Here is a 25,531-nt window from a genome sequence, read left to right on the forward strand (position 1 = left end):
TGGAAGCAGCTAAACCAGTAATCCCAGAACAACAGACACCGACAGGACGGGCCAGCAAGTCCCTCTTCTCCTCCTCCTCCTCTTCCTCCTCCTCCTCCAGTCTCCGTTGAACCAGAACCCTGCAGGGCCAAGGGATGGACACCGGGGAACAGTGCAGGTCCAAAGAAGAACGTGGGTCAGTCGTTTAACATTTACCCCCTCCTCCGGTACCTCTTTTTCTTTTCTACTTCTTCCTCCTGAAAAGCCAGAACAATAGCCTAGGCATGGGGGAACACTGGAACAGAGTACGAAGTTCAGTCAGGCAGGCCAACCTCCACCCCCCCTGGACTGGACTGTGTTACACGACTGTGTGGAGCCAGCCAGCACAAACGGAGAATGAAATGAGAGAGAGACAGAGGGAGAGATACCTAGTGGGAGAGGGAGAGAGAGAGAGAGAGAGAGAGAGAGAGAGAGAGAGAGAGAGAGAGAGAGAGAGAGAGAGAGAGAGAGAGGGAGGAGGAAGGCGGGGCCACTTTGAACAAGAACTTTTTTCTTTCTTTCTTCTAATGCACTTTTGAAAGGCCGTTGCTTAGTTTTTGCACTGAAAAAACACTGATAGCATATGGTTGCCAATGGTTGATATTGTAGTGATTTGCCCTCCACCCTACCATAGAACCCATATAGACTCTGTCATTGTTGTGTCTCACAGATCCTCAAAGACCTAACATCTGAACGCCCACTCTTTGTTGAATAGTTTAGTTCAGAACCGTGCGGTTATCACCCCATTGTTCCCAGTTGTACCGCGGTTCAGGCTATAAATGGATCCCTGGTTCTGTTTGCCCCCCCACTCACCCCCCCTTAAAACACACACACGCGCGCACAATTCTCAATGCAACATCTGGCCTCAATCTGTGTTCTGCGCGCACGTCCCCCTGGGAGTCTTGCACTATTCTATTTCACTCCGCTTGTTCTGTGTGTGTGTGTGTGTGTGTGTGTGTGTGTGTGTGTGCCTGCCTGCCTGTGTGGGTGTTGTTGCGTGGGGACACGCATCAAGTAAAAAAATAGTTTTAGAGCTTGAGAAGATTGGATACATTTGGTGCTGTGGTTTAGCTGCAATGTGGTCAGTGTGTGTGTGTGTGTGTGTGTGTGTGTGTGTGTGTGTGTGTGTGTGTGTGTGTGCGCGCGCGCATGCTTGTGTGGTGCATGTGTAAGTGCAGGTGTGTGCGGTTGTATCCAGTTTGTAGCCAGTGTGAGACACCAGTGACCTTGACTCTGCTCTATAGTCTATTATTCTCTCGCTCTATCTATTTCTCTCTCTCTCACACACACACACACACACACACACACACACACACAGAGAGAGAGAGCAAACTGTCACTAACTTATAGGCTATATATATAATACTGTAGGCCCTACAGTACAAGTACAATCTCAGCCTCTCTCTCTCTCAAACACACACACACACACACACACACACACACACACTTTTCTGTAAGCGGGCCAAGTTTTGATAGCGACACAAAAAGGAGAGCTAACTGTGAATGCCCCTCTCCTCCACAAATGCACACTCCCCCGCTCTCTCTCTCCAAATTTCTCGTTCACTCCCTTCTGCCCCCCCTCTCTCTCTCTCCACCTCCCTCCTCTCTCTCCACCTCTCTTTCTCCTGGGGCCTGGTTTGACATGGCCTTCTCAGAATGCTTGCCAAGTTAAACCACACTTGCATTTGTGCTCACATATACAGCACACACACACACACACACACACACACACACACACACACACACACGCAGGCACGCACACATGCATGATAGATGTAGGCCTACACATGTACAAACACATTGGTTCAGACACATCTGTGCTCTCCTCTCACGCACACGCACACTCACACAAACGGACATGCCCATGCATGTGCACGTGCACTCACTCTCTCATATGCACTAAAGTACACGCACACACCTATACGCCTATTAAATGAACACATTGGTCCATTCGAACATTCTCTATCTCACACATGCACATATGCACACGCACACACACACACACACACACACACACACACACACACACACACACACACACACACACACACACTCCATTGCTCTATATCAAGGCCAAAGTCACTGAGTTGAACAATACAAGCCATATCTGGCACTCATACACCTCGGGAAGGGAGGGGCGGGACAATAGAGGGGACCAATGGGCACGCCGGAAACCTGAGAGCCAACCAATAGCCAAACAGGAAACTTTGGGGGATTTTCCACAGTTGTGTTTTGGGTCGTTGGGGTTTTACTTTTTTTCTTGTTTGACCACAGGGAAGGTTCCTATACTGAGACCCACGATTTAGACCCTCTCTGGTTTACTGCTGGTACTGTGCGTGCGTGTGTGCGTGTGCGTGCGTGGACTGCTTATATGTGCGTGCGTGCATGCTAGAGAGAAGAGAACCCTTATGAGGGTGATCGAGAGAGAGACAGCTTAAGAGTGAGGGACACAATCTTTAATGTGTATGTCGTACAGTATGTAAGTAGTGTGTGTGTGTATATAACGGGCCTGTGTGTGTGTGTGCGCGCAATCGCGCATGCATGTGTGCACAGATCATGGAGGCTGGGACTGGGAGTGCTCAATGCTTCATTTCACTGCAGGAATCAGGAGTCCAGAGGGTGAGACAGAGACACTCCCGGGAGATGGGGAGTGAGACAGAGAACCCCCCCCGAGATAATTACTAATGTGGGGGGAATATTGCTTGTGACTATATGACTCAGAGAGAGGGAGACAGAGGGGTGTGTGTGTGTGTGTGTGTGTGTGTGTGTGTGTGTGTGTGTGTGTGTGTGTGTGTGTGTGTGTGTGTGTGTGTGTGTGTGTGTGTGTGTGTGTGTGTGTGTGTGTGTGTGTGTGTGTGTGTGTGTGTGTGTGTGTGTGTGTGTGTGTGTGTGCGTGTGCGTGCGTGCGTGTGCGTGTCCGTCCAGACAGTGAATCACTATCTAGCGACACATACTGTGTCTTAACTCCCGCCTGAGGCCCAAAATGTCCGCCTACTCATCGCTCTCTGTCCTCCCTCTCTCTCCGCTTGTCTCTATCTTCCTCTCTCCATCACATCGCTCTCTGTCCTCCCTTCATCTTCTCTCACAGCCTCCATTGCTCTCCGTCTTTCTTCATTTCCGTCTCTCACTCTCTCTATACCCTTCCTCTCCCCCTCTTTCTTGATTCCAGCCCCCCTGTCCTCCCTCCCCCCAACAGTCGTGGAAGAAGTAATTCATTTTTAAAGTGAAAGTTGCGATACTACAATGTCTCTCAAAAGACTCTGTTACAATTAAAAGTCCTGTATTCAAAATGTAACTTGAGTAAAAGTACAAAAGTATTGGCAGCAAAATGTACCTAAAGTACCAAAAGTAGAAAACATTTGTGGTTTTATTTTATTTTATAAATTACAGATCAGCTGAGCTTGTAGAGAGATTATTTTCGAATAGTGGGAGTATAGAATAAGGGCTTTGTATTAATAATAAGTAAAACGTACAATATTTGCCTCTGAGATGTAGAATAATAATGTAGAAGAATAGAAGTGGTGAAAGTAAAGTTGTTGTACTTAAGTACAGTTTTTGAGTAAATGTACATAGTTATCCCCCCCCCCCCCCCCCCCGGCGCTCGCACACACACACACACACACACACACACACACACACACACACACACACACACATGCGCACACACAAACACACATTATCTCATTCTCTCTCTCTCTCTCTCTCTCTCTCTGTCTCAGCCTTGTCAGGAACAGTGAACAATGTGACCTTTCCTCTAAGTTACTGCAGTGATAACATTCTCCTACTCCCATTCCCCAGTTGGCTCAGAGTGCCGGTGTCCCAGAGAGCCACTGTGGGCTTTCTTTTTTTCACCTAGCCGTCCAGGCCAGGGCCCCTGCGTTGTTTTCCATCCTGGTGGGCACTGTTTTCTTTTGAAATAAGCGTGAGGCCCCCCCGGCTGATTAACGAGTAGCACCGGAGAGCGCTGAGGGAGTCGTCTCTCGGCTTTGCGAGGTCACACGTATGCTCTCTAGAGAGAGTGGGTTCATACGGGACCTGTGCTCGCATGCATGCACTGCGATATGTGCGCAGAACTTACACAACATGCACTAATATGTTTACATATAATTTGCGTGCACAAACATATTCCAGGATATTATTTATCACATTGAGTGCCATCTGGTAGACAAAAGTGGTGGGTGTTTGGGTGCCGGGTGTTTTTAGGCTATTCCACTATGACTCATGTCCGGTTTTGACTTCCATCTTGGATGCTAAAGTATTAGCGTTAATGCTACCGAGCAAAAATAAGGCCTATATCCTTGCTCTAGATGTTGCCATCACGCTCACCAGAAGACCTCCGAAAACAGAAGCTAACGACTATTGAGAAACGAAAGCAGTGCGGGCGGGGCCCTGGCAACCGTGCATAGCAAAATCCAAAAATGAAACACAGCGAGGCGATGTTATAGCGGTATCAAACGCCTTAAGACTAGCCTGCTCATCATTTGTAGCCAGCATCATTAATTTATAGGACAGGTATACTCGTCACACGGATCCACCGTGTTAACCCATTCTGACCTGAGATCAGATTCACACGAGGTTTCCACTGGACACACACTGGTCTGATTAACCCATTCTGACCTGAGATCAGATTCTAAAAATGTCAGTCGTTCTTCGATTTTTCAAAAAATAGCAGACCTACAAGCTCGTATCGCGCCACTCGGTAGCGCGATATGAGCTTGTAGGTCTGCTATTTTTCAATGGCTAAAGCATAACATGATGCCAACACCAAAATGGGTGCCCGGTCAGAATGGGGCCTGGCCCATGGCTCAGCGGTCCAGGCACCTTGGCTGGTAATCCAGTCTGGCAGTGTGCCGCAGGCTCGACTCCCGAGCCCGACAGCCTTTACTGCATGTCACCCCCCCCCCCCCCCATCTCTCTCCCCATTTTCTGTCAGCCTATACTGTCTGTTCCTCCATAAAGAAATATAAAATAGAGGCAAAAGCAAAAAAAATAAGAAATAAAAAAGTGTGTACAAATGGAACCATTTGCAGACTCAGAGTTATGGAGGTCCTTGAAATTTTTATTTCAGAACATATATTCTATATACAGTATGACCTATACCCAGCCTTTAGTTTTTGTTGCCCTGGGCGAGAAGAGTGATAGAAAGACAAAGAGTGATGAGCTTGTGACTGATCTGGTCAGGTTGGTTGGCTGCCAGATATTTGGAAAGATGGCGGCTGAGTGCTGACTAATCAGCGCAGATAAAGCCTGACAATGTGACGTGTAAGGCTATTACATTGTTGCGTGGCGTTGTAGATTTACTAATCCATGGTTGAGGAGACACGTGGTGTTTATCCAGGTGCAAAGGAACCGAAACACAGTGTGGAAAACAGCAACTTTTGACAGTTCACTGAAATAGCTCTATCTAGCTCTCTCCCCGCACACTGTAAGGGAATCCATTCCATAATGTTAATATCTTACCCAAAGAAATGGTGAACAAATGCTGTACTATACATAATATATAGCTATTAGTACATAGTTAGAATATAATACATAGATAGAGAGAGAGAGACTTGTAGAACTTACATACTAATTACACATAAAAACAATTTGTAACCTTGTTACATGGGTAATTACATTGATAAGAGCAGCCAAGTTTGCAAAATTGCAAAAGGATGAAGTGTAGGCCGTTTCAGTACACGCACGCACGCGCGCACACACACACACACACAGTCACATACACATACACATACACACACACACATACACATACACATACACATACACATACACACACACACACACACACACACCCACGTTCATGCTTGCATACTGTACATAGTTTATCACCTTATTAAGTCTTGATGGGCAATTGCACCGTAATCAACTGTGCTAGATTAGGGCAGACTCATAATGGTGCCTTTCAGCTCTCCAGATGCACGCTGCTTGTGCACGCTATAGAGTGCATGCACACACACACACACATATGCATGTGTCCATAATGCATTCACACATCTGCATGTTCTGAAGACGTATACAGCCTCTCTCTGTGTAACGAAAATACAATTTTATATTCCTATTTGATTATTCCTTTAGTGTTCACCATATTTTAGCTCTATTTTATGTCTGAGTTCTGTACAAAATTGTTATAATTTGTGCATTGATACTATTCAATAGTGTCCTATAGCCCAATGTGAGCCTCTGTCTCCTCTAGAGCAAGTGAACAATATTCATAAGTCAACACTAGCCCAAACATTTAGACTCCCGTAGAGGTTTCTTTGGATTCTGACGAATCTCTCTACGAGAGTCTAAAAGATTGACCACCAAATATGGTCGAGCGAGCAACGTTTGTGGCTCAAAATCACTCTTACCTTGTACAAATGCAAAATCTAAGCTGCTTTTACGTTTGCCCTACTTGTCGGGTGTGCGTCAAACAATTACACACCGCAGGACCGTAGTTTTCAATAAAAAAGGTATTTTAATCCACTCTGTCCATACTCTGTCTCGGAATCTGGCGGCCATCTTGGTTTTCTGTCCACTGTAAATGCGCAAGAGAACCCTGGCCGCTAGGGGCGCGGCCAATGTTCTGTTGCGCATTTACCGCATTTACAATGGAGGATTCCAAGACAGAGTGGATTAAAATACCTTTTTTATTGAAAACTACGGTCCTACGGTGTGTAATTGTTTGGCGCACACCCACCGGACAAGTGGGGCAAACGAAAAAACAGCTTGGATTTTGCATTTGTACAAGGTAAGAGTGATTTTGAGGCACCAACGTTGCTTGCTCGACCATATTTGGGGGTCAATCTTTTAGACTCTCGTAGAGAGATTCGTCAGAATCGAGAAAAAAAACCTTTACGAGAGTCTAAATGTTTGGGCTAAGAGGACACCTGAATAATATTATGTAGGAATGAGAGAACTGCCGTACGTTGTAACTCCTTGGGAGTTGAATTATTGTTGTGAGTTCAGGACATCAGCAGGGGATATGATGCATCTCGTATCATAAAAGTGTCAGCGTCCTGAGACTTCACAGCTGACAATGAATCATCATCGTGGGTAAAGTAGAGAAAATGTCAGTCAATTTGCATCCTTGTAGAAATCTGTAAGTATTTAAGCTGTGGCTCTCAAAGTGGGGTCTGGTGACACCCAGGAGTCCTTAGGAGGGGGGGGGGGGGGGGGGGGGGGTTGCAGAAGGTCCCGAGCTAACTCTCAGAGTTACGAGGGTACTCCGTGGCCTAATCATGCATAGTAAACTGAGGGTCCTTTAAATGAAAACGTTTGAGAATCACTGATTTAAGCTTCACCAACTTTCAGATCAATTAGTAGCAATTCTTCATTCTCTCATCGAGGATATATTTAACTTCCACAAACATTCTTTCTCTGATAAACTATTCGTGGGAAGTTTGAGGTTGAGAAATGTTGTTTTACAGCTAAGAATTGATTTGTTATTCGAGGCAGTGAGGTTATACTTCTGAGAAGGAACATAATACTGCGCACGCACACGCACACACACACACACACACACACACACACACTCACACTCACACTCGCACACGCACACGCACACGCACACACACACACACACACACACAGATAGATATCTCATGTCTGTATTTGGAGAAGCATGTTCCTGCTCATCTTCTCCTTCTGGTCTCAGATCACATGACCTAACAGGTATGTGACAGGATGTCACATGATCACCTGACGACCTTGAAGTTAGTTTCTCTCTGCACGCTTTGACTTGAAGGAGAGAGAGAGACACACAGACATGAAAAAGACAGAAAATGTGTGAGTCAGGGAGGGAAGATAAAGACATTATGTATGAGGTTAAATGTACGAGGGTAGCAGTATGTGTGCTGTCCATCCACCCGTTTGTCTATCTGCACTTTCTGTCCATCAAGCCCATGACCAGAACAGCTACTCAAACACGTGTACTTGTTTTACTATACTTGTGAGGGCCTCATGTCCCCACAAGTAGCCTACAGTAGAATTTGAGAAATTGGCATTGTGATGACAATGTTCCTGGTCCTCACAAGAAAAATGGTTGTTTTGTGGTTTAAAACAGTTTGGGGAGTTAGGATTACAAATCAGGAAACGGTTCAGATTGTGGTTAGGATTAGACATGTGGAGGTTAGGTTTATGGGATTGGATTGTTATGCCTGCTTTATGTTTAGGCGTTGCACATGCAGGCAAATAGCAGATCTACAAGCTCACAACTAGTTGGCAGCGTTGTGAGCTTGTAGATCTGATATTTTAGGCTTTAGTATTAGGGATAAATATGTCCAAAAAAGGGAAAGAAATGGCATTCATGAAATCGTCGTAAAATGTGATGCATGCCCTCACTAGTATGGTTGTAATAATAATAATAATAATGGGTTGAATTTTTATAGCCTTGCCAGCCTTTGTGTGTTTGTGCGTGTGTGTGTGTGCGTGTGTGTGTGTGTGTGTGTGCCTGCCTGCATGCGACCGTGCGTGCGTGCGTGCGCATGTGTGTGTGAGAGAGATCGAAGCGAGACAAAGAAACGGGAAGCAAATGAAAGTATAAAGATAACAGGTTCCTCAGGTTTCAGTGTGTTGAAGTCAGAGAGGAGAACCAGATCAGACTGAGACTCATAAAGAGGCTCTGAGACTCTCTCTCGTGGTGTCTCAGAGCCCCTTTATGAGTCTCTGTGAGAGAGAGAGGGATGAGAAATGAGAAACAAGAAGAAGGACAGTGGGGGCATAGTCATGAAGAGCTGGGTGAGACGGGGAGGGAAGGGGTGATTTAAAACAGTGGTTCTCAAAGTGGTGTCTAGGTACCGCCACGGGTCCTTGAGGAGGTTCCAGTTAAAGTTCCAACTTTAACCCTGTGTGTACATCATCAAATCCATATAAATATGAAGCCAAGCTCATAAGATCACTTTTTTGTTTCCTATATGCCCAGCTTTCCGGGTTAGTGTGACCACAAACATTGGCTTGTGATTGGCTGATCACCCCATAGCGATGATTTGATTGGCTGATCAAGGTACATATTGAAGATAAAAAAAAGTGAGGGCAGAAAAGTGATTCGCTGGAATGACTTTTGTGGTGATCCGATTGGCTGAGCGTGGAATGTGATGTATGATGATATAAGAGCACCCCTCACTTCACTGTGATGTGGGATGCTTTTGAAACATTTTAGCACAAATCTTGTATGGAGGACCCTGGCGCAACATATTTTAAGGTGGGGGTCCATGGCTAAACACATATTAACTGGGAGTTCTTGCTCATTAACATCACATAGGTGAACAACACAGACATTGGTATTCCTTGGAGTGGTTGCACCACTCAAAACAATCACACCCGTGTGAACTGAGTGGTGCAACCCCCCCCCCACCCACCTCTCTCTCTCTCATTAGCAGGCAACAGTGCAGCTAATGTTACTACAGCGCCCCTACTGGCCCCTACTGGTACATACTGGTGCACATTAACGTCACATAGGTGAACGTCAAATACGGACATTGCTGTTCCTTGGAGTGGTTGCACCACTCAAAAAATAGACAGACCTCCCTCTCCCTTTGAATGAATGGTTCTGGCATTGAAATAGTAAGTACCTGATGCCTACCTCACTTAACTCTGTCAGATCACAACCTGCCACCATAAATTACCAGCTCTGCACCATGATACTCCTCATACAAAATATAGGATAAATAGATCTCATAGGTAGCTAAGGGAATAAAATGCTGTTGCTGAAGCAAGAAGAAAGGGAATGGTGGAAAAATGATTCCAAGAAACGTCTTTTAAATCTATAAGCTTGTTGCAAAGTGCAAACTCATTAATGCTGTAGCACAGGGGGAATGTTCATAAATATTCAACAAGTCTAACCTATGAGCCAGAAGACTGCAGTCGGTTTAAGAGGATTTGGCGGCACCTTCTGTTTGAAGAATAGCACTCCAGGCACCCACAAGTATTGAAAATGGATAAGAAACAATAGGTTATGCTTTATTTGTCTCTGCCCTGTCAGATTTCTCATATTGCATTCGGATTGGGTATGATTTGTTTCCAAAGTTTGCAGAAGTGGCCCATTTCCCACAAAATGCTACAAATCGTGACGCATATTCAGACTAGGCCAAGGAAGAACCAAGAAATTGTTCAAATTGGCCTCATGGTGCCCCATTTCACGTTTTGGCCTATAACTCTTAAACCGCAGGTCATACAATCAAAGTCATTTTTGGCTTTCTTTAAAACAGACTTTGTGCTATACTACTTTACTTTTTGTCCAAAATTCACATGAATTGTTACACATTATCTTTGGCGTCATCTGATCAAGTTGTATCAGTCAGATCCCATTCCAATTGGCTATAACTGCCTTCCAAGCCGAGGTTTACAGGCTCTCGGAGGAGCACACTCCTCCAGTTTGTACTAAATTATGAGCCATTTTGGCCCAAGTGGGTTAAAGTTCTCATTCCAGCCCAACTCTAGTTAGACTAGAATAATTTTTGAATACTTGGGTAAAAAGTGTGAAACAGTATTTATACAAATATGTAATTTACTCATAAATACATACAAAATTAAGATGCAAACATTTCACATTATGTTCATTACACAGTACATTTACAGTAGATTGTGTCATTTGCCCAGCTGACCCGCTGCTCTGAAAATAGCCAGATGTCACTGGAATTAATTTTGTTGCGGGCAGAAACGCTGTTAATCCATATAACTTTAAACTTTAAAACATTTTGGTAAATGGATGCCCTAATTCATCATAGTAAAGTATCCCACAAGATGCATTGTAACTAGTCTTTGTGACCTTGTGGATCTGTTATTTCGTGTGTGTTTTAAAGTGAAAGTAGTTAAGCGTGTCTGACGGTTTTATGAATATTTAACCAATAAAAAGTAGAGCTTGTAAATGAATAATCACATTGGATTCATTGGAACACTTTGTGCTTTGTAAGAATCCAATGTGCAGCTGATTATTTGACTGCTGGATATCTGCAATGCAAAACATTGGCATTGTTAGAAAATTAAGGATGTTTTATTTTCCCATGCTTGATTTACACTACATTGTGCAACGTTGTCGTACCACTAAGAATAAATCTGGTTTTAAAGACCACAAACTAAACCAAGGATATCGGTGACATCTGTCTGATTTGTGGAAAGCAGGTCTCATAGAATACAGGTACTAGGTGGGCAGTTGGGCACCTGTTACATTGGCTTTTTCTCTTTCCTACATGTTTTTAAGTGATGTAAAGTAGAGAGGACAGCTTTTGTAGCAATTTGTATCAAATATAGAAATAGCAGGCATTCAGTGTCAAATGCTAAAGGTCTGGTTACACACACCATACCATATATATATATATATATATATATACATGGTTATATAAACTGAACTGAACAAACAGTAGATTGTCTGGGGTTTTCTGAATAATTAGTCTCAAAAAGTGCTCTGATTTGCCTGTGACTGGATGGTGATGTCATCAGAATCAAGGTCTAGACTCTAGAACTATCCATTTAATAAGAAAATGCATTTCAGCCAATGAAAAGTATTAAAGGACCTATAACACAAAATTTAACTTTTTCCACTTTTGTGTTTTTGGGGCTCCCATATGTGTTTTCTATCCCCACAAATAACCAATTTTGAACAATCAGGCTTTCATATCATATGGGTGTTTTAATGGAAATTGCTCTCAGGAACAGCTCAACTGATTTTGGCCTCATCGTGATGTCATCAATGTCACCCTACGTTGTATAATTCCTCCTCTTCTTCAGTCTTCAGTTACAAATTTGCATTTCCACTTTGTTTACAATGGCCACCATTGTTGGTTTTACAAGCTGGCATGGAATGGAAACAAGCATGGTTTTATCTAGCATCAGTATTATAATAATATAAATAATCTGTACATCAGCACCCCCACCACCTCAGGACATTGTGGTACTGCAGCTAAAACTGCTTTCAAAGTCCAGAAAGAAATGGCAAGGACTGGTTATATCAGAGTGGTGATTGAGGCTCAAACCATTAGAAATAACTTTGACAACTTAGACAATATGATATTAAATATTAAAAACAGTTTTAAAATGCATGTTATTTGCACTTTAACACATTGACCATTAAAGTTGTGTTATTTCTTTACATTTTGAAAGAAATTAGCCAATGTAACATTGAGGCTTCCACAATGTTTACATTCCCACTCTTCCTGTTGCGTTCTTCACATATACTTGGTCCCATTAACTTACTTTAACCCTTATCACCACCTCACAGTATAGCAATATACCACAAAAGATAGCTTTCACTGTATTTATAGACCTGACACGTCCCAGCCAACCTCTTTATCTGACCCACTGTACAAGGGTGCAGCTCCAGCCTGTAGCACAGTGGTTCTCAGCCCGTCTAAAAAAATCCTAGTGTTTTTTTCCAATTATTTGGAGGCCCACTTGCAATATACAGGTTGAGAATCGCTGCTATAGCATATCTACATGACAATAAACGGTAAATGGTGCATTTTATATACCCTTTATCCAAGGCGCTTTACATAGATTGTGAGACAATTACAAATTATAGACATTCACCCCAATTCATACACCGATGGCGGGGGAAACCATGCAAGGCACCAACCTGCACACCGGGATCAATTAGGGGTTCAGAATCTTGCTCAAGGACACTTAGACACTGACTCTGGGAACCTCACGGTTTCCATAGAGCTGTTCTACCGGCCACTCAACCCCTGAGTCACTGCAGCCCCATTAAAGAACTCCTTCGAGGTGAATCATTTACATGATTACCAATGCATGTACAGTATAGTGCTGTCTGAACCGCTGTCTTCAAAGACATGATCAAAATAGAGAATAAAACGTTGTTAAACATGTCCCTGGTTAATATCATCACTGTCAGATGGAAACCTCATATGTCCAAAACCGGGGAAATGGAACATGTTTCGGAAATAATAAAAAGAAACCTACAAGTTTGGCTATTTTCACTACTTTTGCTTAACATTCTTGTATGATGAAGTAGTAGGCTAAGTAGGGCATAAGATGACAAAAACACATAAGTTGGACATGCAAGGTTTCTGGAAGAGACTATGTAATAGTTGGCAGACAGGCATAGCAACTAGTAAAGTATGGGGTATCTGGGTTTAGAATGGATTGTACCCTTACAGGTCGATAACTGAGTGTAATAAATGGAACCGAATGGAAGGTTCCATTCAGCTCCACTCAGATTTATGGGGTTTCTTTAAATTAAAAAGGTTTGAGCCAAATAATCAGGGCCCAAATTAGACCTGGAACAGCAGGTTTAATTAACTACCTGGACGATCCATCATAATCATGGAGAACAAGTGGAGAACCAACTGGTCCTGTCTCAGCTCTGTGTACTAGCTGCTGTAATTAACCAGTCTAACGAGCTTTGCTTTCCAATCCAAAAAACACACTGCCTCCTCCTGTTCAAATAATGAACCGTTGTACTATATTGCATTTACAATATGCTGTCATTGAGACAGATGTTTGTGTGTACACAAACGATGCCAAAAAAGTACTAAACTAAACGTTTGTTTGGATTTAAGATATACGTTCTTCTGCTAAATCAATCTTTCTTCTATTGGATCTTATCATTTTTGTATACGGTAAATGTATTATATTAGACGGTGGTGCTAATAAATCAAGATAAACCATTGTCAGGGACATTTAGCTTGATTTTCTTTTAAGCCACAAGACCACCTTGTGAAGAATAACACCTGGAACTTATTTCCCTTTAAGAAAGGACAGCCATTTGGGATTAAGAATTTGCAGGCGTCATTACTGCCATTTAGATTTGTTGCAGTAAATTGTGCAACCCTAGCGAGCTTTACAGTATATCGTTGAAGTCAGTTTTTTTATTATTTTAAAAACATAACAAAATAGTGGAAATAGCAGATCTGCAAGCTCACAGCGGGTCATGAGTTTGTTGATCTGATGTTTTCACTATGATGAAGTACAGTAAGGTGTTAATTCACGGGGGAAGAAAAGTTTAGATATGGAGATACAAGGTTTCAGCCCGACGACAGCAACGATATTCCCATTTCCAAAAGCTGTCCCTGCAGTGTCTCTCCTGCATGCTCTCTCTGCAATCCCTTTTGGACCTGAAGCCAAATCTGTTCTGATCCGTGTGGGGATCGGACCAAGTCTCCTGGCTGTCAGTTAGGTGCATTAGAAACGGGGTGAAGAACGACACACGATACTCGGTCTGGGGGTCTGCCTGCCGACGGCTCTCCCCTCTGGGACGTACAGCAGACCTCGCAATCCACATCACAGCTTTCGTCGTCAGTGATTCTACCGTGTACAAAAGAATCCCTGCTGGTCTTTGGAGATCAACATTTAGGGAGCTGCCCGCCATGTTTTGGCTGAGGGTTTCTCCTCAGTTTGGAACGAGAGGATAATCATGTCAAATGTACGGTATTGCACAACCCAGTAGAGTATAAACAGCTGTGAACTCTGGCCTACTTAGCGCTACACACACCTTGTTCAGCCAGCTTTGTGTGTGTGAGTTAAAGTGTCTGTGAGTGAGACTGTATGTATGTGTGTGTGCGTGTGACTGTGTGTATGTGCGTGCATGCAGACTGTTTCAGTCTCTCAGTGCTTTTGGAGTCCCAACCCTTCAGGTAGATTATGAGCTAAGTAGCCTTCCTAGGTAGAGCTGCAGTTATCCATTATTTTCTCGCCAACGATACATCTTTCGATTAATATAATAATCGGGAAGCATTTATATATATATATAAAAATATACAGTATATATATATATATATATTTTACAACAAATCGATTACCCACGAAAACATTATTTATTTTTGTTGCACAACGATGTCGTGCCAAGATAGTTATAATAGCAGATCTACAAGCTCACAATGCGTTGACATGTTGTGAGCTTGTAGATGGGCTATTTTAACTTATTTTCTTTTTTTCAAGCTTTTCCCCTGTAATTGCATGCCTGGATAGGTATCGATTACTAATCGATTATTTTATTCAATTAAATATTTCTTCTTGATCGATTAAATGGATTAGTTCGCCTCTGTTGCCGCCCTATAGTCCTAGGTTGCATTGAATGTGTGTGTGTGCCATCAACTCACAGTAAAACCTTGATGCTGCTAATTGAGGTCCGTTACGTTTAGTTCTGCTATGAAACTGGAAAGATTTTCGTTCTGGGACCGCTGGGCATGAATTAATGTGTCCATGACAACATAGACCCTTATTATATTAATTGAACAATAAAATGTTATCTTTTTTTTTTAATTATTATTATTTTTATCCCACGATTTTGTAATCCAGTTTTCTTTTCACCCAGTGCCAATTATCTAATGTAATCCTGGGCGCTACACTTCCTCTGCCAACCTGGGGGGGCAGCGGACTGACCTCATGCCTCCTTCTATGCATGAGGAGTCCAAGCTGCTTCTTTTCACCTGACAGAGGGGAATTTCCCCGGCCGGACGTGGCGCGTGGAAGGGACACGTTATTCCGACCAGTTCCTTTCCCCTCCATCAGGCGCCCCGGCTGGCCAGGGGGAGGTAGTTTTAGAAAAATATGTTATCTTTATGTTTCCCCCTAATCCATTGACTGGATTTTTTTTATATACATAGATATTTTCTAAATATTCTACTACATGGTAGAATGACTGAATAGATTTTTGGAAATTTTTAGCTACAACTGCATAGATTTACATTTGTATTTAGATTTAGCCATTTAACTGGCACTCAGCAGCTCAAATGTTCTTAAATGTTTTTCGCAGTAGGATGCAAAATGCAACATTTAACACAAAGTCACCAATATACAATTAAATATATTAAAAATAATCACTATTCCTCTGTTCAGGTGTGTTTCTGTCCATGTCAGATAAGTTGAAGAACATCTGTTGTAGGTGCTTCAGTTCAGAGCACCTACCCAGACCCCAGTGGTTAAGAATGTATTCTCTTCATCCTGCTTTCAGGCTCATCTAAAGCAGTGCTTCTCAAAGTGGGGATCCAGGGAAGCTCAGGGTTTGCTGAGGGGGCGTTCCAAAGAGATCCATCAACAGGTCCGTTACTCTGAGAGAGTACAAATGGGAGTTGTATAATTAAAACATTTGCCCACTGAATCTAAAGGTTCTGATCCAGCCAGCGGATGTAGTTCTCCATGCTCCTCTGTCCGACGTGCGACCACATGGGCAGTGACGAGAACACCATGCAGCCGTGGAAGCCGTCCTCATAGTGGTCGGAGGTCACCGCCACACCGGCCTCCCGCAGGCGCCCGGCGTACATCAGCCCGTCGTCTCTCAGCACGTCGAACTCGCACGTCATGACGTACGCCCGCGGCGTCCTACCCAGAACGCCGTGCTCCGCTAAGAGCGGCGCGGCCCGCACGTCCGTCAGTGCGGGCATCATCGCCGCAACCGGCGACCCCGTGGCCTTGACCACCGGTTGGAAATGTTTTTTGCGCTCGGCCGGGAGCAAGGCGGTCCAGTCCAGTTTAGAGCGCATTTCGGCGGTGACGGCCGGCTGGTCCAGAGAGCTGTGGTTGTTGGCTAGGAAGACGGGCTCCAACGATGGGTCGGCGCCCAAGTACTGGAGCCAAAAGCGGGCCATTTGAAGCCTGTAGAGGATGGGTACGTCCTGGTTCTGCTGGTAGGATGGAGTGTGGAAGTCCAAAGCCTGGAGGACAGGATAGATCAGCGCCTGGGCCTTGAACTTCACTGTCATACTGTCATCAGAACCCAGCTGAGGAGACACAGCACAGAAATGATCAAATCAACTCTACTCAACTTGCAGTGGTTCCCAACCTTTTCTGGATCAGGGCCCACTTGAAAGTCATGAAAGCGTTCACAGCACGACCATCGTCTGTGTTAAGTCGTAAAATGGGATATGACAAGAGTTGGCTTCGTACAACGCTTAAAAGGTCTTTAAATAAATAAGTTTTGAAATGTCTATGGGAAAAATGCATTGATTGAGATTAATTTCCTGGGCCTGGTATCGTCATGAAAGGGGGCGGGACTGCGACGCTCTATAGGCTCTTTCATGTGTCTCTAATGGGGATCCTTTAATAACCATAAACATCAATCAAACTATTATCTTGCCCCCCACCCTCCACCCCCTTTGAGTAAAAAAATTACTATTTCTAAAATACATATATATATATTTAAGGTGTTTTTAATGTTTAATTTTAGTTGTAGAGGGCAATTATAATGTACGGCAGATTAAGGCTTACTAGTCAGATCTTCAATTACATGCCAGATGTACACCGGTTTTCATCCCAGAAAAGTTTCCAACAACAAAACGCTACACTTGCTGATTTAACGAATTAGCTCTCTACCCTGTGGACTGGTGCACTAATTGCCAATTAGTTACAAATTACTGATTGAACCCAGCCTCTCTTGTGGTTCATCTGTGGTGAATGAGTGTAAATGAGTTCAAGGCATACCTCTTGGGCTACAGCGGCCGCCAGGTTTCCCCCGGCGCTGTCCCCGGACACACACATGCGCTCCGGGTCCATGCCGTAGCGCTGCCGAACCGGCTCAGAGAGGAAGGCCCGCGAAGCTGCCATGGCGTCATAGTACTGTTCTGGGAACACGGCGTCTGGAGCCAGACGATAACTGTGGTCATGTAGACACAGAAAACACGGTTAACGGCACACATCAGAATCAGGTTAATTTAAATGAGGTCATTTTAAATAGAAGATCTACGAGCTCACAGTGCCCCCTCAGGATCATAATCATCCTGTTGGGGGTTATTTCTCAATCACGACCAGCGCGCCGTGAATTATCTCTTGCTTATAGGATATGGCACCATGGTTTGGGCCTAGCCTTGCGTAACCAGCCTTCATCTGCCAGATTAAGTCTGGCCCCTCTTCACGCCCGAAGTGGTGACGACTCGAGCCAACCAGATTCGTCTGGAACCAGGCTATAACACAACAGGGCCCAGTATGCAAATATGGGGCGGACATTGCAGAAATAAATCAAACACTGAGGCCTCATTCACACGTACCCAACACCAATCAAGCAATATTTGGTCGTTTTTTTTGGGCCACCACAATGCTTTCCCAATGGGAGTCACATGGTTTGATCAAACATTTGTGTTTGATTGCTGATTGCTCCCCCCTCATCAAACAAAGATGTTTGGTCAAACCATGTGACTCCCATTGAAAATGAATTTGAGCAGCAATCAAACAGCAATCAGACATCACACACAGACCAAACATTTGTTGTGTAGGTGTGTACGAAGCCTGAGAGGGATGAAACTAATATCCACGCAGTGATATTAGTGTCGCTATGCGAGGCTAGTTTGGGCTGTGAGGATATTGCAAGAAATAATTGGCCGATTTTATTGATAATAACATTAACATAATACAATTTATGTTACTGTCATGGGGCAACCCGTGCCCTATATACAAACTAAGACACATTAAACCGTTTTCTATAACATGCAAGGACTATTTTAAAATTGGGTGAATTTAAATGATCACTGATTACCAATTGTCTCTCCTGCACCGCTGGTGGCATTTCCCTTGATGAGGAAGGGGCCAAGTGCTATGCAGGAGAGGGGTGTTTCTTATGCTGTCTTATTATTGTCATTGAGTTTACATGCTGATTTATACTTGATTAGATAGGTTACTTTTATTCAAGGTGTTATTTATGGAATTATTTATATTGAAAGTATTTATTGAGAAGAAATGCTGCTAATTGATTCTGTGTCCTGTGGTAGGATCCACTCCTATTTAAGGGAGGCTGCAGTTAGTTGGATGTGGGCTTTGACACGGATAACATCCCTGAGGGAGAGCTACAGCCTACAGGGCCATGTGTGATCAAGGTACAGCCTGAAGAGAGTTCTCATCCTGTTTGGGTTTTGTTAAGGAGTGTTGCCCAAGTATTTATTTATCTTTTTGTCCTTTCTTTATTTTGTTTCCTGTAATATAGTGTGCTAATGAGAATATTTGCACTGAACAATTGTCTGGACTTTTGGTGGAGGAGTTTGGGCCTTGGCCGTTCGGGCAACTTCAGTTACAATTTAAAAGCTTAAGTTATCATTGTGATACTGATTAATAACAACTTAAACGTATACTACCTTAATTTCAATGATCAAAGGAAGAACACAATCGATTGATCATGCTCTCAAAATGCACACATACCACTGATCCAAAAGGGTTTGAGAACCGCTTGTAATATGTATATGAGGCAAGTGTTGTGAAAGTATTTATGTTCTGATCTGGTTGTGTGCTCCAAACTCACTCCACAGACATGATGACTGCATCCAGCTCCTCTGCCATCTTCCTGCACAGTGTGTCATAGGATCGCATGCCTGTGAAGAGAGACAAGTGTTAAGACAACATCAAGACAAGATGTTTTGGTAAGCCCCTATTGAACTCATGTGTTACATGTGTTTGATTAACCACTTGTTACTTCAAGGGGCCATGTCCGCAGGAAGCATTTTTTTAGTTGCTAGAGCTTTTCTGCCATGCAGTTCTATGATAAGGACACGCTCCTCTTCCCAGTGCCACTGTGCCAAGCATCGCATTTCACCGCTTAGCAACCAGTGTTTTTTGGTGAAGACTTCACTGATAATCTAACATTCATATAAAAATATTAGAAAAATGTCATGGTAATATTTATTTAAAATCACACCCGTGTACTGTGAACTGAGTGGTGCAACTCCCCTCTCCCCCTGCCTCTCTCTCTCTCATTAGCAGGCAACAGTGCAGCACTATCTCTCTCTCTGTGTTTCTGGCACAACAGCACCACTTTTGCCCCTATTGGTACTCTAAACATAGTCACATAGGTTAGGACGGACATTGCTGTTCCTTGGAGTGGTTGCACCACTCAAAAACATTGTGACACTGATAACACTAAACAAGAACTAAAGAAAGTATACTCAGTTGGTCCCATTGATCGAAGCCGGAACACAATCAATTGATTGATCGATTGAAATAAACATGCCTTGAAAATGCACGAGCCCCACCCATCTGACCACACGACAGTCATTTAGCTGCTGTGTTAGGTGGTCAGATGGGTGGGCTGCAAACGCTTTCGAGATTTTCAAGCAGGCCCTGATACAGAAAAGGTTGAGAAACACTGTACTAACACACATGACTAAACCATAGACAGCTTTTGACATAATAGAAAACCCCAACAATACTAACAACAATACTAGCAACAATACTCACGTCCACTGAGGAGCGCCCATCCCCCACCGTGGAAATAAACCACACCCCGTTTCAGTTTCTTCCCTCCGACTGGCTGGAATACTCGGGTGGGCACGCCCCCCAGGGTGGTGTCGGTCACGTGCACGGAGGCACAGGAGCGAGCTTCAATCACCTCCACCCAGGACACCATCATGTTGAACACCTGGACCCGATGGCACACTCCCAACGTGTGAGCCAGCTCGCCCTGGAATACACACACACACACAATCAATGTCAACGTGTCAATGTAAATGTGTGAATGGAAATTACAATGTAGACATTTAGCAGAAACACTAAACTTACAACTTAACAATGAGCTAGCCTTGCTTGGTAATTGCAGTGGTGTAAAGTATAACTAAGTAGATTTACTCAAGTACTGTGCTTAAGTACACCTTCAAGGATTTATTTTATTTTACTGGAGTGTTATTTCCGATTTAAATATTGTACTTTTTACTCCACTACAGTTGTTTGACGACATTATAGTTACTAGTAAAGGAAAGGAAAGGTACTATGTTTACCCAGGGTAATTGGACTAAGCTCAAGAACTTGTTACTTTGTAGAGTTTGATTATTATTACAGAACATACATAAACCACTTCAGGCAGCCATATACACTTACAGTATATAGTTATTAGCTTGGTCAATCGCTAGAATCAAATGCAAACACAGAAGCATGAAGAGAACAGTGTGGGGGTGTCTGGCAAGGTTTTTAATTAGTGTGGTTGCAAGCAGACTATTGTTATTGCCATCACTTAAATCTTTGAAAACATTTAAATAGTTAAAATAATGTTTAAATCATGCAATAACTCTTTATTCTCCCCTCTGATTGGCCAGCGATTCAGAACTCTTGCCAACAAGGCATTTGTGCGCTTTCCTCTCATCAGGATTGCATCTTTCTAGTTTGATTTAGTTTTTATTTCGTTTTGACTTCAAGTTTTCAATGTCAGTTTGTTTTTAAAGCGGGTTTTAGGTTCGGTTTTAGTCTTTTATTGTAATAAAATTGTCGCTATTGTAACACATGAGCTTGTAGGTCTGCTATTTCCACTATTGTTTAAGAACTAGTACTGACTGAGACCAATAATATGAAGTCCTTTTGAATTGGAGAGAGAGATAAAAACTATAATGAAAGTCCGGTTGGTCAGGTTTATCTAGGTAAAAGGTCTAGATAAACCTGACCATAAAAAGCCAATCTTTTGCCTCAGAATGATTGTCTATGCAGTATTTTAATATAAATTTGTCATCAAGCTATCTTCCAAGGATCAAGGTACTTCTATTCAGCCACCCTTTCTATATTTGATCAATTTGAGGTAGTAACATGTAACATGTAATTTCCCTGACCCTATAGGGTCTAGAGAATAGGGAAGTTTAGGGCACTGATACTGGATGGACATTAGCTTATCTACTATCTAGGTCTATATCTGCCAACAAGGCCAAAGGCACAGCCAAGGATGTATAGGTTAAAGAAAAGAGATATAATATTATGCAATAGCCTGAAAACAACATAGCGTTATAGTTCAGTGTTGCAACAATTAACTAGACTATGTGATTGATTAGTAGGCACAATCTAGTTAGGTAGAAGGTCATTGTTGTTTTCTTTAATCAATAACAATTTTGTCTGGACAAATAGGCTAGCTTACAGTAATAAGCCAGTAATGGCCTGGCTTCACTTGTATATACGTCGAGTAGACCTGCTACTGTAATCTACATGTAAATTGAGCTGCTATTTTACACACATTTGAGGCTTTTTGCATATATTTAAATCGTTTTGAGGAAAAATGCTGCCATTTGTGTCCCAAAATGACTGCAAAAGATTGGTGCTATTCGGTTCAAAAAGCTTTATACACCATAGGCCTAACATGTATATTAACGATGAAATGTGACAGCTCTGTTTACTCAATGCTGTACTCCCTCCAACTATATACTTTCACCATGTTCAACTTTTATTTTATTATATTTTGACACTTGCTTTGGCAATGTAGACGTATGTTTTCCCATGCCAATAAAGCTCCTTCGAATTGAATTGAATGTTCTTTATTGTTTTGTTTGTGTGTGTTAGCCTGGGATGCGGACATATATAGCCGGGCATTGAACCCATGGGACACTTCAGTTTACTTCAGTCGATGTAGCCTATATGCGGTAATAACAGTCTCCTCCACTCAACATATAGCATACAATTCTAATTTAACACCAATCGGCCCTGCGTGTGATCTGTGTGACGCTGTCACAATGAACCTTTACATTAAAAGTCCAGTTTATTTATAAATAATAAAGCCAATTATCCTTACCGCATGCATAAAGCCCCGGAACAACGCATCCAGCAGCATGAGTTTCCAGGGCTCGCTCACGGCGCTGGGTAGCGGCAGGTAGATGTAGTAAGCAGCGGCCGCGGACAGCAGCACGGTGCTCACCCAACGGAGCCTCATCGTCCCGACACTGCAGGGTGGGAAGAACTATAGCACCGTGCATGTGGATGGGACGGATGGGAGGGGAGGGATGCCCCGGTCGGCCGGTGGCGATCAGTAGTAGCTTTGCCAGAAGATCCACCCTCCCTGTCTGATCAGATGGATCATCTGGTGGTGGGACGAGGACGACCCACCCAGAAACCTCGGAGAAAGTGACACACAAAATTCAGAATAAAAGTGTTGTCGATAAAAGTCCCATCGGAAAACGACGAGGAGCGAGGACGAACTCTTATTTTGCCATTAGAAACCCGTAGTTCAACTTTCGGAAGTGAGGTATGACCGGTGTTGCGTAAAGCCGCGCGTTCTCATGGGAAGTGTAGTTCCGCGTAGGTAGCCTATACCTTTCCACAGTGGCCTTGGCTTCTATTGTCAATTTTGAGGTTCATGTAAGGAAATCATACACTACAGCAACCGTTATATCAACACAAGGGACAGGAATGACAATTCACAAATAATAGCCAGCCGAACTATAACCTACCATGGGAGATGAGTGGCGAGTTGCAGCCAATCTCTGTGCAGCTCATGTGCCGAGCTATTATTATTATTATATATTTCGACTCGTTCTTTTGTTGTTTTATTCTTGAATTAATGCCATGCTTCGTTCATACCAGTGTCACACAAAGTAGCAGAAAAGAATATAAATTACTAATCTACAACGGTTCGTTATTAAAATAATGTGCGATATCCTATTTGTTAGGTAATAAAATAAACAAGTGAAAGTGGTTAAGTGTTTGTTGGTTTTAACAAGAGCTTGTGAAGTTGTGAGTGACTCGCCTAATTACTAAATAATAATAGCCTATAGGCCTACATTGGAATGGATCCATTATCCATTCCATTATAGGCTACAACGGCATAATGGAAGACAGAAAAGGTAATGGTAGCCTATAATAAATATATTGGCCTATATATCGCTAGCGTCGCGACTGTAGATTAATGTCGGTTCAACAGCGTGTGTGCGTGCCGTGTGTGTGCGCGCGCTACCACCGGGGGGCAGAAGGACTGCCTGCTGATGCCGTCAATGCCTCCAACCCGACCCACCCACCACCCTAATGTCTGATGTCATTGTCTGTAATTGACTTTGAACGTTTGAAGTGTGCGTTCTTGCTCTCCGCCTCCTTTGATTGTTGACCAGAGGAAGTGAGAGGGCGAGTCAACAGCTGCACCCTACTGTGTGTATTCAGATGCTATTACACATTAATAGTTTCTATTTCTTTCTTTCTTTCTTTCTTTCTTTCTCCCCCCTCTCTCTCTCTCTCCAAATTCAAATTAAGAAGGGCTTTGTCAATACTATCAAGTAAGCCTATAGTATCAACTATAATTTAACACTATTACTACTAATAGCTATAACACTATAGCACTAACACTATAAAAGCTACAGAAGATAAACAAAATCGGCTGCTTCAGCTGGTCAATTCAACTAACAGCACTCATGTCTCTGCCAGGCCCAGGGCAGTTTATGGAATTTTAAGTTTAACTAATACAATAAATTGCTACGAGAAACTTTACAGCCTAATTAATAAGGGCATAATTGAATATTGAACTAGCTTTGCACTCACATGCAAATAGGCGATAGGCATAAGTAAACAAGTAAAGTTTGCACTCACAAAGCAGAAGGAGGAAAATGAGGTTTGGGTGCTTACATCTCTGACTTATTTATTATATTTTATTAATTTACTGATTAGGCTATATACTGAAAAGATCAATATTCAGAAATGTAATGGAGGGAGGCCTACTCAATATGTACATGCGGTGCTATAGTGACACAATATAATACTATTATATGAATAAGAAATAGAAACATCTACACTATAGCTGAATATAGGATATATATATATATATATATAGTGCCCCTCATAAATACACGTTCTTAGACCTCTAACACCTATACAAAAATTCCATCAATATAAATACAAACTAGAAATGCACTCTGTTGAGGTGCTACTAACTAATGTCTATTACAACTGCTGTTCTAAATCCTTTAGACCCCGCCCTTATTGACCTTATACCAACCTTGAAGCGTACCTTAGTTACGTCACCATCAACAGCCAATAAGGGACCACCATTCTTACCGACATAGATACATACATACACGTAACGTGTATACATATATTCTTTTAAGTTGTGTTCGCGAAATATTTCGCTCTATGGGAGGTTTTCCGTTTCCGAAACCGAGGTGCAGAACTTCATTTATGAACTCATCACAGGACATGAGAATAATGTACTGTGGGTTTAAGAGTGGTGACGTCAGACGCCCAAAGCCTCAGGGTTCAAAAGGCTGCGTCTGGGTCACCGCCTCATTCGTTTACTCATTCGAGGTACTGCAAGAGCTTTACTAGCCAGTTTTGTTTGGAGTGATTTACGTCTCATAAATCGGGCAAGAGAAGGCCTCAAGCTTTTTTCCTTTACGCTAAAATTATTTTACGTTCTGGAAACTAGTTTGCTTCACAGCTTCAAAGCTTTTAGCTTTTTGTTTAGTCGACGGGCCGCCAACGCACCGAGGCTTCACTTTTAGCTTCCAGCTAACCCAACACCCGCTCTTTCAGGCTAGTTGTTTCGCCGGGCAGCCAACGCCGAGCACCTAAACGCTAGCCTCATTCGACGACAAGATGTCCAAATGTTCGTCGAAGACCAAGAATGTACCCGAGGGTCCACCCAACACCTCTGAGGAATGCCGTCTCCGCCGGGGACACATGGGGTTACCTCAGAAGAAGTGTGCCGTAGGAGCTTGCAGCCATCTTGCAGCCACTTAGCAGCCACTTAGCAGCCATCTCAGCCTGCCATGTGGGCATTAACGACCAGACCGTATGGAAACATCCTCTGGTAAAACAGTTTGTGAAGGGCGTACGCCGGGTACACAAGGTCAACAGGCCCCTGGTCCCCTCTTGGGATCTGTCTCTAGTCCTCAGGGCCCTAACCAATGAGCCCTTCGAGCCACTGCAGACGGCTG

At 43.1% G+C, this 25,531-nt stretch overlaps 2 protein-coding genes across 2 annotated transcripts in view; one reads left to right on the plus strand and one right to left on the minus strand.

Annotated features, from left to right (window-relative positions):
• The first annotated feature begins 44 nt into the window (after nucleotides 1-44).
• Nucleotides 45-25,531, plus strand: part of pld1b (phospholipase D1b) — a 109,720-nt gene continuing 84,233 nt past the window's right edge. Inside the window, exons 1-2 of the mRNA XM_083778475.1 lie at nucleotides 45-175; nucleotides 19,181-19,291. The gene's annotated coding sequence lies outside the window, so the exon portion shown is untranslated. The remainder of the gene's footprint in view (nucleotides 176-19,180; nucleotides 19,292-25,531) is intronic.
• LOC310868187 (neutral cholesterol ester hydrolase 1-like) lies at nucleotides 15,502-22,678 on the minus strand. Its single transcript, XM_083778477.1, has 5 exons — nucleotides 22,408-22,678; nucleotides 20,106-20,328; nucleotides 19,174-19,243; nucleotides 17,370-17,541; nucleotides 15,502-16,669 (listed from the first exon to the last, which is right to left on the minus strand). Exons 1-5 carry the CDS (start codon nucleotides 22,543-22,545, stop codon nucleotides 16,052-16,054), a joined length of 1,221 nt encoding a protein of 406 aa, XP_083634603.1. The 5' UTR covers nucleotides 22,546-22,678; the 3' UTR covers nucleotides 15,502-16,051.

Source organism: Protomyctophum parallelum (genome assembly GCF_964188405.1).
Source record: "Protomyctophum parallelum genome assembly, chromosome: 12".
Taxonomy (NCBI): domain Eukaryota; kingdom Metazoa; phylum Chordata; class Actinopteri; order Myctophiformes; family Myctophidae; genus Protomyctophum; species Protomyctophum parallelum.

Bases quoted from the DNA above. Each gene is read 5' to 3' on its own strand.
- LOC310868187 (XM_083778477.1), bottom strand. From the start codon at position 22,545: ATGAGGCTCCGTTGGGTGAGCACCGTGCTGCTGTCCGCGGCCGCTGCT. The intron at 17,542-19,173 runs GTGAGTTTGGAG...ACATGACCACAG, and splicing joins GCAGTCATCATGTCTGTGGA to TTATCGTCTGGCTCCAGACG. The intron at 16,670-17,369 runs GTATGCCTTGAA...GTGTCTCCTCAG, and splicing joins CGGCCGCTGTAGCCCAAGAG to CTGGGTTCTGATGACAGTAT.